The 15,965-nt window shown below is 42.1% G+C and overlaps 1 protein-coding gene across 3 annotated transcripts in view; it reads left to right on the forward strand.

The window, feature by feature from the left end:
* Nucleotides 1-15,965, forward strand: part of traf7 (TNF receptor-associated factor 7) — a 66,179-nt gene that overhangs the window by 10,332 nt on the left and 39,882 nt on the right. For 2 of the 3 annotated variants that reach the window (XR_008725119.1, XM_055651668.1), the window contains exons 1-2: nucleotides 664-1,708; nucleotides 14,241-14,362. Coding sequence is in view for 2 of the 3 variants with exons in the window: in XM_055651668.1 (XP_055507643.1) it covers nucleotides 14,282-14,362 (81 nt within the window). In the remaining variant the exon portion in view is untranslated. Of the gene's footprint in view, nucleotides 1-663; nucleotides 1,709-14,240; nucleotides 14,363-15,965 lie in introns of those variants that run through there. The other variant, XM_055651669.1, reaches the window with a different exon arrangement.

Here is a 15,965-nt window from a genome sequence, read left to right on the forward strand (position 1 = left end):
ATTTGTATTTACAAATATGTCGCCCATCTTGTAGTTGCATTTCCTCTACAAGAAAGTGCAGTCAGCACTGGTAGCTTGGCATTAATTTTGGCACATTAGCTCAGCAGTTAGTGCAATGAACTCAGTTCCAGGGTCCCAGGTTTGATCCTGACGTGCTCCCTGTGGGGAACTTCCACACTTTTTGTCTTGGCCACAAGGGTATGCTCCAGCTTCCTCGTACATTTCCAATAATATGCTGGTAGATTAATTGACTGCCATGTATTAATCCTTAGTGCAGGTATATAGCAAGCGATCTAAAAGGAAATTAATGAGATGTGAGAAGGAACATGGGAAATGGGACTGATGTGAGAAACTATCACAAAAAGCAGCTCGCTATCGAGTATATACTTTGCCAAATAATTGTGTGGTAAGAAATGTTTTTATGGCATATTACATAATTATTGTGCAGGACATTCAGGTAAAGATATCTATTGGTTTAGGCAGTTCGACTACAGATGCAAAATGCGAACCTTTGCATCTCAACAGCTGCAAAATGCTGATTTTTGTTTCGCATTTTATTTATCAAATAAAATCTCATAAGCTGAACCTTGCTGACCGCTGTACAAATTTCTTAATTTTTCTTCACAGTAACTATCTCAACAAAATTTTACCTTTTAATCCTAGTCTGATTTTTGCCATGCTCAGTAGGGGGTATTTCATTTTTTTCATTTTATTCACTTAATGACATTTATTCGGTGGAGAGTAGGCTTTTGTAGGCCATCATGAGAGAATAAAATTGGTTTAAGTTGCACTGGAATTTTTTTTTGATGCTCTCATAAATACCCAAGTTGGAAAATTAAGCCACAGAACAAACAGGAAACTAGTTCGATGACTGCTCTGAATTGCTCTTCTGTGGTTAAAGAAGCATTGGTCCAGGCATATTGATTTATGACCACAAGCGTTGTTTGTTACATGAAACACCATGTGAACACTTCTAATAAATGTTGAGAATGACAAGCTGGTGCCAATTTAAAAGTTTAGTTTTAAGATAAAGATGAGGGGGAGAAAGGAAGATGTTTTTGCATATTGAATTACACTTCTTGTTTATGATTCATAATTCGGTGGTTATTTTTCCCATCGTATCTTCCCTTGAAATGATGATCTGTTTATTACATGCTGATTGGTTGAATAATTCTTTCAGAGATTTGTTTTCTGGCATCGCTTAACATTCTGGGTTTTCATGTGGGATTTGTTGAGTTTTAGATGATGTGACAATATCTGGTATGTAATGTTAAAGTTGGCTGAGTTCTCGTGTTGAAGTAACCTGATTTGAATTTATTATGTTTTCGCTTTGTGTGTGGCTGTTTTGTTGCCCTTGACAACAATGTCTTTATGTGGGTTAGGCCAACTTCTGTTGGTAATTTGCACTGTGCTCGCACGCCTCTAGCTTGTGATCCTGTGACGTCAGGCCAATAGTGGTGCAACCTTTCAAGTCTGCCAAACAACTTGATTGGTTTGGAATGGGGTTTTTTTCCCAGTTTAATTTGCATATCTTTCTGTCAGACATATGCCTTTCTACATGCATCATTACCGATCAGACCACTTGCGAAACCAGCTGAAGACAGGAAGAAGATGGTACTTCGATTTAAAAAGAATGTTATTGTCTTTCTCCCATGAAGCTGCATTGTATTTTGCATACATTTTGGTCGTCTGATTTGCTGTGCAGCAGGTAATATGACTTTGATTAGGTGCTGACGTATTGATTGCAATAGAGAACCTGAGTATAGTTTTTTTGAGGGGTTCTAAGTAACAACAGCATTTGTTCAGAGGAATGAAATCTGAAGCCTTCTGTACTGCAGGCCTTAAGAAAAAAATACTCCCTTTTGAAGATATTTATTTGGAATCCATTGTGCTGTATATGCTGTGCTGGATATGCTGTAGACACAAAGTGCTAGAGTAACTCAGCGGGACAGGCAGCATCTCTGTATAGAAGGAATTGGTGATGTTTTGGGTCCAGACCCTTCTTCGGTTCATTAACTTAGTTCTACTCTTTTTTTTCGCAATGTTGCATCATTCGCTAATACCCAGAGGGAAACAGATTACCAAGCTTCCAACGATTTCAAGCTGCTTTTCTCTTACAAATCTAGTCTGATTAGCACAACACGAGTTCTCGAAATTTTCAGGCTTTAGTTTCCTCAAACTCCAGATGGTATTTGTAGTACAATTCTGTTACTGCTAATCTTGTGCCAAATCTAAAATGTGAATGATTTATTTCAAAAGCTTTGGAATCTGAATATTCTTCTACCTCTATCATTTTGATCCTTGTGTATCATGCACAATTAGATAAAGATCAAAATTTATTTTTCTTACTGTAGATATTTAATGCCTGATTAAATCACTTCACTGGCAATATGATACATTTGAAACATTGCTATGAAGCAGGCTTGATTAATCCAGTATTTTTGGTTTACTTTGTATTTTGCGTTGATTTCAGCCAGAAAATTCTCAGTTAGGAATTGGGTCCAGATTAGAAAACTGGTTAAGATAAACTAATAATTTATTCCAGTACTGAGACAGTAGAGATTTAAACAGTTGTGGATCAGGGTTTTCGAGTGTCTGTTTTGCTTTTGTCAACTAAGCACATTATTTCTATTGCTATCCAGCTTGAACAAAATTGTTTATATAATGTACTGTGGATTATTGCCAGTATACTTTGGGTATAGTGTTAGGAATTGGCATGGGGTTTTTGGGAGTGTTTCCATGCTAGCAGAGGATGCATAGAACTCGTTGAACATGGACAGTAGTCCCCCAAACAGTAGTCTGGATATAGGGTGCAAGTTGAATCAGGAGTTAAAATTGGCACGTAGTAAAGGTAATGCTACGGTTGTAATGGGAGATTTCAACCTGTAGATAGACTGGGAAAATCAGGTTGGTACTGGACCCCAAGAAAGAAACTTTGTGGAGTGCCTCCATGATGGATTCTTAGAGCAGCTTGTATTGGAGCCTACCAGGGAGAAGGTAATTCTGGATTTAGTGTTATGTAATGAACCAGATTTGATACAGGAACTTGAGGTTAAGGAGCTTATTTGACTTTCATTGGCACAACTTTGGTCCTCGTTGATAAACAGCAATAAAAGTTTCCAAAGGTGATGGAGAGACTGGAGGAAAGACTAAGTGCTGAGAGCACTCTTATACCTGCATTAAGGAGGCAATTAAGCCCACCTGTGCAATTACAAACGCCTGTGAAGCCATGTGTCTCAAACATTATGGTGCCCTGAAATGAACTATGTATAAACACAGCTGTAATATCTACATACTGAAACCAAGATGTATAAAAATGGGCTTTATTAAAATCTGACAATGTGCTCTTTAACCACGTGTGATTTGTTCTGTGACAAATCTCAAATTATGGAGTACAGAGGCAAATAATTAAATGATGGGTCTTTGTTTCAAACATTATGGAGGACACTGTACCTGTCCCAAGTGGCTTTTCGGTGCTGTTATATTTCCTACCTCTACTACCTTTCTCTAGCAGATCATTTCATTTACCCATCACCCTCTCTTTGAATGATTTATCTCTCTAGGCTGTGGGCCAAGCATCAAAAATGTGCCTAGACCCGTCACCAAACTACATGAAATTTTCCACAGATGTAGATGAAATACAAATGAGAAGGAAGTCATAACTTGTCAGTGGCGAAAGTTGCACATTAATTAATTAAACTAATTAGAAAATGAGATTGGGAAAGTAAGCGGCATCTAGTGGCCAATGCCCACATTACACGATGGGCAGTCCATTTAAACTATATATCATTATACCTGTACCTATATATATTCCAGATAGTAATATAGGTATAATAATATTATATTTACGTATAATAATATTATATTATATTTTATTTTGCCTATACATATATTCCAGATAGTAATATAGGTATAATAATATAATGTATTATTTTAAAAACATGATATAAATAACACTTGGAACATTGTGTGCAGTTCTGGTCACTGCACTATAAGAAATATATGACTGCATTGGAGAGCATGCAGAGTAAAGAAGATTCATTTGTGGACATTAGACACAAAGTTCTGGAGTAACTCAGCGGGTCAGGCAGATAATATATTATTATACCAATATATATTCCAGGTAGATATATTCCTCCGTTTTCCTGGAAACGGCCGCTAGTGACGGCACTATGTACAACCCCCCCCCCCCCCCCCCCCCCCCGCCCACGGAGAAGATCCGCAGCTCCGCGTTCACGAATCAGACACTTTTTAAATGAGACCGCGGCTTCACTATGTTAAATACATAGGCCCCGCGATCGGAGCACCTTTTCCTAGTAAGTTATCGCAGGCAGCTCCAAGATTAGATGATTAAGACTTATTACTCTACAACAGTGGTTCCCAACGTGGGGCGTACGCCCCACAGGGGGGCAATTTGATTTTTAAGGGGGGCAATTGAGCGCGACTGAGGAGGTCTGGGTCCAAATTTTCGTTTTATTTGTTTTTACAATTTTTTAGTAATTTCTTGCTCAGAACTTTAACTGTCTTTTGTTTATTTCATTTTTCTTTTTCATGGATGCCATGTTCTTTTGAAGCTTGTTTAAACCAAGGTATTGGCGTTTTAAGCTTCTTCAGCTGAAACGGAGTTCACTTTTTAAATGATAAGAATTATATATCACCATATGGGGGGGGGGGGCATCAGGATTTTAGAGGTGATTAGGTGGGGCATGACTAAAAAAAGGTTGGGAACCACTGCTCTACAACAAGCTGGCATTTAGTGAAAATGTTTAATTTACCTTGTTATTGATACATATAGTTTAGGCCCTCAACTTCGTGAATGAGTGAGTGAATGAATGTATGAGTGAATGAATGAATGTGAGTGTGAGTGATGACTTCTATCCACTTAGTCACTAAGTCACTTCTATCCACTTAGCTGCACATTTTTCAGACTTCTTAATGCTTTTCTCACTAAATTCAATTATCCTGCTGCAAGTTTCCACGACAAAGAACCTTCATCGGAATCTCCAGTAATACAGGCATCAGTGAGCCGAATGGCCTTTTTTCCATGCAACTCTAAACTAAATTAAACCACATTGGTGATAGTGCCCACTCAAAGTTTAATTTGGTACTGTATTTGAAATAATGTAGTTATTTCAGGGAGGGAGTCTCATAGGTGTATGGTGTAACATGTAATTGTTTCTGCTCACATGTGATAACTTGTTGGGTTTTTTTCTGAAACTTTTAATTTGGGTGCAGCAGAATGCGACTCATGCGAAGAATGTAGTAATGAAGTCTTAGTAATTTGATGGAGTTTTCAGTGAAATTAGTTTGCAACAATCTTAGTGTGAAACAGCACACCTCCAGATTCAGGGACAGTTTCTTCCCAGCTGTTATCAGGCAACTGAATCATCCTTCCACCACCAGAGAGCAGTGCTGACCTCTTTGGTGACCCTCAGACTATCCTTGGTAGGACTTTGCTGGCTTTACCTTGCATTAAACGTTATTCCCTTATCATGTATCTATACACTGTAAATGGTTCGATTGTAATCATGTTTGGTCTTTCTGCTGACTGGATAGCACGCAACAAAAGCTTTTCGCTGTACCTCTCTATTAATAACAATAAACTAAACTTAATATAGACAGCCTGACACAGCCAACAGATATCAACATGTATATCCTTCCATTTTTAGCTTCTGCAACTTGATTGTCTGATTGAAGAATCTAGTTCTAAAGTTAACAATGAAATCCTGTGAGATTTCAGACCATCCTTCTTTAAGATTGTTATAATACTGTTTAGGCTAAGATGGCAAGCGTGATCATAGTTTTCAATTTTTTTAAGGTTGGCAGAGTAGTGCCGCTGGTAGAGCTGCTGCCTCACAGGGGCAGGGATCAGGGTTCGATCCTGACCTTGAGTGCTGTCTGTGTGGAAGTTGCACGCTCTCCCTGTGGCTTTGTGGGTTTTCTCCAGGTTCTCCTGTTTTCTCCCACATCCCAAAGACACTTTCACTCAGATACTGAAAGGGAGGGGGGGGGGGGGGGGGGGGGGGGGGGGGGGGGGGGGGGGGGGGGGGGGGGGGTGGGGGGGGGAAGAAAGGAAGTGGTGGAGACAGTGGGCTGTGGGGGAGCTGGGAAGGGGAAGGGAAAGAGGGAGAAAGCAAGGACTACCTGAAATTGAAGAAGTCAATGTTCATACTGCTGGGGTGTAAACTACCCAAGAAATATGAGGTGCTGCTCCTCCAATTTAACGTGGGACTCACTCTGACCATGGAGGAAGCCCAAGGCAGAAAGATCGGATTCCGAATGAGAGGGGCAGAGCTGCCAAGTAGTACGGATTTTCCGTATTTTGTATGGAAATGCGATAAGAATACAGATGTACGGATTTGCTTTGTAAAGTCCGGATTTTAAAAAAAAATCTACCCGACTTCCTGTTTCATCTTGCTGCTTAAAAAATGCAAGGATATAAAAGGTTATACTGTAACTCTAAAAATTATAGCAGATTAAACCTATTAGTATTTTAAATTTCAAGATCTGGATGATTATTTTTGTAAGCTTTGATCTGCCTGTCCCGCTACAGGTTTAAACAGCGTTGTCAATTTAGCATGTGGGGACAGCGCTATGGGTTCTAATTACAGCGCTACCAGCTGGAGCGCTATTGCCTTTACACATAGCGCTATGGCCACAGTGCTATGGGTCACAGACTGTTTGGGGAGGGAGTGGGAGAAGGAGAGGGAGGGAGGGGATAAGAGAGAGAGAGAGGGGGAGACAAAAAGGAAGGAAAGACGGAGGGAGGGAAAGAAAGGGAGGGAGAGGGCGGCTTCCAAAATGGCTTCAACATCATCATCTGGTGCTAAAAGCAGGAAGCAGTCGTTCAAACAGAAGTATACAAAGAGATCGCAACAAATGCACTGTCAAGTAAGATGCGTAGAAGACATGTCAATGGGCAGCAAAGTTATGCATTCTTGTACTCTTACACGGGAATGACCACATATTTAAAAAAAAAAAAAATTTCAGCCAAGTGGCACCGCATAAAAATACTGATTTCCTCAGCAAATAATACTGATTTTCAGTTACTAGAATACTGAAATGCTCTGACAAAACTTGAAACTCTGGAGCTGTTGAAGTGCTGAGCCATCGAGAGATCAGGTTGGTTATTGCGAACTGAGCGGAGGTGTTGGGCAAAGCGATCGCCAAGCCTATGCTTGGTCTCACATCTCCGATGCCCTGGTTTGGGACACCTCATCCTGAGTGCAGATGCGGCGTAGACGGAGGAATTAGGATTGGCGGATAGAGTCCTTGCAGGAAGCAGGGTGGGAAGAAGTGTAGTTCAGGTAGCCATGGGAGCCAGTGGGTTAATAGTAAATGTCGGTCAGTAGTCTGTTACCTGCGATGGAGATAGTGAGGTCCAGAAACAGTAGGGAGATGTTGGAAATGGTCCAGGTAATTGAGTGCCGGATGGAAGTTAGTGATGAAATGGATGAAGCCAGTGAGTTCTGCATGAGTGCAGGAGGTAGCACCATTGCAGTCGTCGATGTAGCGGAGGTAGAGTTCAGGGATAGGGCCACGGTACGCCTCGAACAAGGATTGTGCAGTGTCTCGTGAGGGAATAATTTTATATCATGTTGTCGTAATGTGTTGTTATTGTTTGTGGTGTTGAACAAGCAAATTGTTTGTAAAGTAAGTTGGAGAACATGGCTGGGTGATGTTTCGGATTGGGACCCTTATTCAGACACACAGTGTCACCAATCTTTTGATCCAGAGATGCTGTTTGACCTGCTGAGTTTATAGTTTAGTTACACAGTGTGGAAACAGGTCCTTCGATTCCACGTCAACCATCGATACCCATTCACACTGGTTCTATGTTATCCCACTCTGCATCCTGCACACTGGGGTCAATTCAACATGCGCCAATTAACCTACAAACTCGCACATCTTTGGGATATGAGAGGTAACTAGTGCACCTGGAGAAAACACACGTGGCCATAGGGAGAATGTACAAACTCCGCACAGGGAGTATCCATTGTCAGAATCGAACCTGTGTCTTTGGCACTGTGAGCTTTTCTTGTAAACCAACATTTGCCGTTCCTGGTTGCTCGTTTTCTGTAAGGTCTATTTTTAAGCATCTAATATAATTTCTGTATATTTGCTGTATCAGTGAAGTTAATCTGCTTGCTAACAATGTGTGACAGCAATGTCCTCACTGAATCTTATAACCATTTATGTGCTATTGATATGTGGTGAAACAGATGTTTATCATGTTCTTGTTTGCCCTTCATTATTTCAAATACAAAACAAACCTAAGTGAATACTGTCACTGATGTAGTTATTTAAATTAAAAGGAACTGCCGTGCAAATTAAATTTGCTGGTAGTTATACAGCATGGGTAGACGGTGTACACTGTGGGGACTCCAAATACACCATGTGCTTGTGTGACTGTCAAGTATCTAAATATCTAAATGGCGTCAAGTTGGGAAAAGGGGAAGTACAACGGGATCTGAGGGTCCTTGTACATAAGTCTATGAAAGTAAGCATGCAGGTACAGCAGGCAGTGAAGAAAGCGAATGGCATGTTGGCCTTTCTCACAAGAGGAATCGAATATAGGAGCAAAGAGGTTCTTCTGCAGTTGTACAGAGCACTAGTGAGATCACACCTGGAGTATTGTGTGCAGTTTTGGTCCCCTAATTTGAGGAAGGACATTCTTGCTATTGAGGGAGTGCAGCGTAGGTTTACAAGGTTAATTCCCGGGATGGCGGGACTGACATATGCTGAGAGAATGGAGCAGCTGGGCTTGAACACTCTGGAGTTTAGAAGGATGAGAGGGGATCTCATTGAAACGTATAAGATTGTTAAGGGCTTGGACACACTAGAGGCAGGAAACATGTTCCCGATGTTGGGGGAGTCCAGAACCAGGGGCCACAGTTTAAGAATAAGGAGTAAGCCATTTAGAACGGAGACAAGGAAACACTTTTTCTCACAGAGTGGTGAGTCTGGAACTCTCTGCCTCAGAGGGCGGTGGAGGCAGGTTCCCTAGATACTTTCAAGCGAGAGCTAGATAGGGCTCTTAAAAATAGCGGAATCAGGGGATATGGGGAGAAGGCGGGAACGGGGTACTGATTATGGATGATCAGCCATGATCACATTGAATGGCGGTGCTGGCATGAAGGGCCAAATGGCCTACTCCTGCACCTAATGTCTATTGCGACAAAGGCATGGTTTTACTCAAGGCTATTAATTCTATTCCCGGTTAGTTTGCAGCAAATTAATTACAAATTAATTTAAATTTAGTAATTTAAAGATTTTGCAGAATGTCATTCTGTGTTTATTTCCTTCATTTGTTATTAAACTTACACAACAAAATCTGTGAGTTTTAATCATTTACATACCAATTAGCACTAACTTCCTGTTTATTTCACAAATGCTCTGATTTTTCACCTGCAACCCAACCATTAGGTTTGGGCTGCTCAGTTGCTCCCTCACCTCTGTTCTTTGCAAGTTAGTTTATGCTCTTGTCCTGCTGTTTCCTCGGCACATTTCCTCTTCCATCTCCTTCAGGCCAAGAACCATAAGCTGCAGAGCACCTGGTGCATGTCTGACCCGTCTAACCTTAGCCCGTCAATTCAATAATATTAAGCTCTGTGTCCCATACTCCGGGAAGAGCCGTGCATTGTTCCACAATCATTCCAGAGAGGATGGACAACATGGCTCCAATTCCTCATGACAAATTTCACGCTCCACTGCCCTTTCAAACTTCTCTCTAACACCAAATGTAGACAGTTCAAGGATTTATTTGTCGTCAGCATTGAGGTTACATGCTGTTGCAGTAACCTTATCTCCCTCTACTTCTCTCTTCCCTGGCATGCATGATAACCCCTCCCTACCTCCCCATTCTAGTTCACGGTCCCCTGTCGTTCCAGGTTCTTTCCTTTTCCTTCGAGCTGCTCCTACTCGTCTTCCAGCCCGTATCTTCCATAAATGGTGGTTCTTGATCTTCACTCAACTATAATTCTGTAAGGTGCAAATAAAAAGCAAAATGGAAATCTGAAATAAAGACAGAAACTGATAGAAGTGCTCAGGAGTTTCAGCAGCTTCAATGATAAGAGAAGCAATGTTTGAGTAACTCAGTGGGTCAGGCAACATCTCTGGAGAACATGGATAGGTGACGGTAGACACAAAATGCTGGAGTAACTCAGCGGTTGAGGCAGCATCTCTAGAGAGAAGGAATGGGCGATGTTTCGGGTCGAGACCCTCTCTGCAGAAGGGTCGCGACCCAAAACGTTGCCTGTTCCTTCTCTCCAGAGATGCTGCCTCGCTGAGTTACTCCAGCATTTTGTCTATCTTCGATTTAAACCAGCATCTGCAGTTCCAGGGGGCGCCGACCCAAGTGGTATGGCTGCCCAGCCTGCAGCTGTCTGTTTTTCATCTTTTTTCTTATTTTTAGTTAGTTGAGTGTTTTGTTTTTAGGAGTTCTAGCCTTTTTTATGGTGGGGGAGGGGGAAACTATCTTTCAGGGTCCCTACCTTGTCGGAGATGCAGCTTTTCTCCGGTCTGCACCGTCGACCCGTCCTCGCGGCCTTCCAGCGGGCCTGGAGCAGCGTTTCCTGAGGGGACGGCCCGGAGCCTTGGCTTCGGCGGCGGCACAGCGCTGGAGCGCTATCGCGGAGCGGACGATGCCTTGCCCGGGTCGCCGTGCTGGATCTCCGATGAGCTGAAGACCGCCGAGTAAAACATCGCGGAGTTGCGGGTCTGCGGAGTGGCCAGCCGCGGGCGGTGGCGCTGAACTTTTCGCCGGGAGTCTGGGATCTCGCGACGAGATCGCCAGTAGTGGAGCTCCATCCGGCGCGGCCTTGTCGGCTTCGGAAGCCGTGGTCTCGAGTAAGGAGGCGGCCATTCCAGGTGTCCCATGCCGCTGAGAGGATTCTCCCGACGGCGGAGCACCATCACCCGGCGAGAACGGCCTGGAACATCGGGCCTCCGTAGCGGCGACTGCAGAGGCCTCAATAGGCCTGACTATGGGTGGACATGGGGATGGGACTGAACTTAGTGCCTTCCCTCATAATGGGAACCATTGTGGGGGGATGTTTTTTATGTTAAAGTTCTTTATTATAATCATGTTTGTATTCTTTTTTTATGTTCTGCATTGGCAACAAGAATTTCACTACACCTAGGTGTATGTGACTAATAAAGAAACCTTTGAACCTCTTTCTTACACTTGGATAGATGACGTTTCGGATCAGGAATGTTTCATTTTGAACATCATTGTTAATCTTATATCCCAAGACTTCACAAAGTTGGATGGTGAAAATGCACTTTGCTTGTTGATGGAAAGGAATGTTGTTCTTGGGTTGAAACCCTCCAAGAAGTGATTCCATTCCCTCCACAGATGCTGCTCAACCTGCTGTGACACTCTAGATTGCATTTACTGACAACGAACAATCTCTAATGGTTTGATTTGATTCCCATTCTGCTCCTTGTCAGTAAACCTTTGCTGGTTGTAATCATTCAAGTATTTTGTTGGAAATGCGATTCCTCCTAATGGGTAAATCAGACCAATTCATAACGAGTTGGTCTCCATTCGTCGTTTTTTTGGAATCATATGGTGCAACACAATTGTAAAAAATAACTGTTTCAGGACTGGACGAGGGTTGGTCAAGATTATAAATAATGATCTCCTTTTCTTTTTTATTTTATTTTCTTTTCTCTATTTTCTCTCTCAACTTTCTTCATTTACTCGTTTTCTTTCTTCACACACTATATATTTCACATCTTTCTATCCGTTACTATCTAACTTATTTTTCTTATTCTCATCTTTTTTCAATGTAACAAAAAAAAAAGAAGTTGTACATAAAATGTATTATGAAAATATATATTAGGCACTTTGGTGCCATATGACTGTACTTACTTCTAATAAAATAAAATATTTTTAAAAAATAAAAAATTCAAGTATTTTGTTTGTTGTTACCGGCATGGTACAATGTGCTACAATAGTACAGTTTCATGGATGGCTTTGTAGCTTAGTCAAACACCACCTTCGTCAAAAAAGGATTCGAGCGACATTTGTGTGCTGTATAATATATCGGGTCTGAATGAGAAATAAAATCCTTCTTTGCACACCCTCCCCAACAGCTCTGCACAAGAGCACAGAGTCTTGATTAGTCATGGGGAGCTGTTTAAAGCTCATAGTTTCAGCATAATGCCCATCAGCACTCCGCCCAATTTCATTTCCTTTGCTGAAATTTATTCCACCCAACACGTTGTAAAGCCACATTAAACAAAGCTAACCACTTGGCTTAACATATCATTTTCAACATTTGGATTGTATCATAATCCACCACCGATTTCCCAGCACCCTTGGTTCCATGGCCTGGCTGTATAATTTGTTTTAGCGAGATACCGGCCTGCAAAGTTGGCATGGAAGTCGGCTATGGGAACTGGTCTGCCGACTCCGGCAGGTCTGGAGCTCCAGTGCCCTGGCCAAAGGGGGCAAATTCTATCGGCCGCGAAAGCCCCGATTAGGTCAAGATCGGCCGTCTCACCCAGCGTAGGCGCCACATTTTCAGTGGGACTTCCATGGGGGATTTCAAGTGCGCTCTTGTAATTTTCTCTGGATTAAATGGGATGCCGGGCCACCAGTTGCCGGAAAATCGGTGGTGGACCTGTGGTCTTTTGGACACTTGGTTTTGTTTCTATTGCACTGGTATAATTTTAAATTAAAAATGCCCAACTGCAATCTCAATTATAACTGGTTATGTGATGTATAGTCTAAAGTAAACAATTCTGGTGTATAGAATTTTATCAGCATATATTGTTTAAATATTCATTTTAACAGAATTAATAAATATCATCAAAATATCTCAATATCCTGCAGGTTAGTGATTCAAAAAATTGCTGCCTTCATTTCAGTCCATCCTTTGTTATTGAGGATCTGTTCTGGTTCTGTGGTGACAAGTCCATTGTAGGACAGTATGCGCTATAGAGTAGTTTGTAAAAACTTAGAAATAAAGAACTGCAAATGCTGGCTTACAAAACAGACACAAAGCATTGGAGAAACTCAGTGGGTCAGGCAGCATCTCCGGAGAACATTCTAATCAGACTGAAGAAGGGTCCCGACCCGAAACGTCATCTGTCCGTGTTTTCCACAGATGCTGCCTCGCCCACTGAGTTGCTCCAGCACTTTAGGTTTCTTTTTTTAAAGTAGTTTGTAAGATGATTCACTCCTCCTGCCATTTATGCTGGGTTTTCCTGTGTTCCTGGTTCTCAGCACCATGTCAAATGCACCTCCTCCGTTTTGAGTGGTCGTGGGCCAGAGATTACCAAGACTCAGTGGCGGTGATTCCCGTCTCTGTCTGGTAGTCTGACTGACTATAGTGGGGGATGGGGAGAAGATAATCAAGTCTGAAGAAGGGTTCCATCATGAAACATCACCTATCCATTTTATTCCAGAGATGCTGTCTGACTCGCTGAGCTACTCCAGCATTTTGTGTCCATAACTTGCTTGTACTTCTTGTTTCACAATTCATTTACTCACTGCTTTTTACATGCATTCCTTTCTATATGTTTTTTTAGAGAGATACAACATGAAAACAGGCCCTAAAATTTAGCCCACAGAGTCCATGCTAACCACCGATCACCCGTTCACACTAGTTCTATGTTATCCCACTCGGACACCTGGAGTAGTTTTGCAGAGGCTGCTTAACCAATAAACCCGCAGGTCTTTGGGATGTGGGAGGAAACCAGAGAACCCGGAGGAAACTCATGCGATCACAGGGAGGACATGCAAACTCCACACAGACAGCACTCGAGGTCAGAAATTGAATTTGGGTCGCTGGCGCTGAGAGGCAACAGCTCTACCATCTGCCCATTTTTGTAGGTTGGGAAGGGAAACAGATGAGCTTGAAAAATCATTCTTTCCAGGTTAATCAAATAATTTTAATGTGGTTTTAGGTGGTCTCTGGCTCATAATTTTGTATTGAACATTCTACAGCAGCAGTAAATGTCTGAAGGAGGGTCTCGACCCGAAACGTCACCCAGCCCTTCTCTCCAGAGATGCTGCCTGACCTGCTGAGTTACTCCAGAATTTTGTGTCTACCTTCGGTTTAAACCAGCATCCCGCTGAGTTACTCCAGAATTTTGTGTCTACCTTCGGTTTAAACCAGCATCTGCAGTAAATGTTTGATGTTCTATATCCTGAAAGAATTGTTTTTACTATGCCAATATAACTATTAATTGTATATTCAGCAACTTTTTTTTTCTTCCCAACAATATAGGAAATGGACATGAATTAGAAAACTGGCTGCTGTTCTAGATTATGACCTCAACCAAGATCAATCGCTACAACCGTTTTTCAGCAGGTGCAACGAACATACCCACAGCAGACAGTACAAGTATTGTAAGTACCACACCTCACACCTTTAGTTTATTATTGTCACGTGTACCGAGGTACAATGAAAAGCTTTTTTGTGGTGTGCAGTGGAAAGACTATACATGATTACAGTCAAGCTGTACAGAGACGGGATGAAGGGAAGAATGGTTAGTACAAGATAAAGTCCAGTAAATACTCTGATTAAAGATAGTCCGAGGGTGTCCAATGAGCTAGATGGGACGTCAGGACCACTCTCTAGTTGGTGATAGGATGGTTCAATTGACTGATAACAATTGTCCCTGAATCTGGAGGTTTGAGTTTTCAAACTTCTGTACCTCTTGCCTGACAGGAGGGCAGAAGAGGGAGTGATCTGGGAGAGACTGGTCCTTGATTATGCTGGCGGCCTTGCTGTAGTTGGAGTTAATGGAAGTGAGGTTGGCTAGTGTGATGGTTTAGGCTACGCCCACAACTTAAAGCAGAGTGGCTTCTTAGCTGGTAAAACCAGAAATGTTGAACTTTTCGTAGCTGCTTGTGTTTAAATGATATTCTCTGAAATCCTTTAAACTGGAGTAAATTGAATAATATACCATAAAGCAAATAATACGGCACAAAGTTGCTGCCTTTAACAGTGCCAGGGACCCGGGTTCAACCCTGACCATGTGTGTTGTCTGCAGTTTGTACGTTCTCCCTGTGGGTTTCTCCGGGTACTCTGGTTTCTTTCCACATGCCCAAGACGTGCAGGTTTGTTGTTTAGTTAACTTCTATAATAACCCTAGTGTAGGATAGTGCTAGTGTACAGGTGATCACTGGTGAGCGCAGCTTAGTTGGGCCGAAGGGCCTGTTTCCTCGATGTATCTCAAGCCTAAAGCATGGTCTGGCAAATGTTTATATTGAGATTAAATATGACACGGTGTAATGGAACGTAGCTTTAAACCTGTGTTTCCCTTAACACACACAGATCAATGTATATTTTGAGTCATGCCACTTGAAGGTCATATGCGTTCCCAGAGAAATTGAGTAGATGAGACCTTTTCTGGCTATTAGTAACCTCTTCTCCGTAACAAGTTTATTTGACATTAACAGAAGAATAGGAGCTGCAGAAATCTCGCAATGATAAAGTCAAATTCAGTTTAATGTCATGTGCACAAGCACAGTGAGCCAGTTACAATGAAAATCTTATTTGCAGCAGCATCGCAGGCACATACACTCAGACAACACACGGACGCATAAATTCCACACAAATTCCACAAGCGAGTGAAGAGAAAAGGGCCCTGCAATAAATAAGGCACCAGTGCAAAAATACACAATTAGAAAACTAGTCTGTGTGAGTGCTAGACGTAGTTGGGATAGGTTTAGGGTTGTGCAGGTCGGTTTTCAAAATCCTAATGGTTATAGGAAGGCAGTTGTTCCTGAACCTGGTGATGTGAAACTTCAAGCTTCTGTACCTCTTGCTGTATGGTAGTAGCAACACGAGGGTGCAGCCGGAATGGTGGGAGATCCTTGATGAAAGATACCCTCACTGTACTACTAATGTCAAATGAATTAGTCTTTTATCCAAGGTACACAAAAATGCTGGAGAAACTCAGCGGGTGCAGCAGCATCTATGGAGCGAAGGAAATAGGCAACGTTT

The sequence above is a fragment of the Leucoraja erinacea genome, chromosome 20, assembly GCF_028641065.1.
Source record: "Leucoraja erinacea ecotype New England chromosome 20, Leri_hhj_1, whole genome shotgun sequence".
In the NCBI taxonomy this organism is placed as follows: Eukaryota; Metazoa; Chordata; class Chondrichthyes; order Rajiformes; family Rajidae; genus Leucoraja; species Leucoraja erinaceus.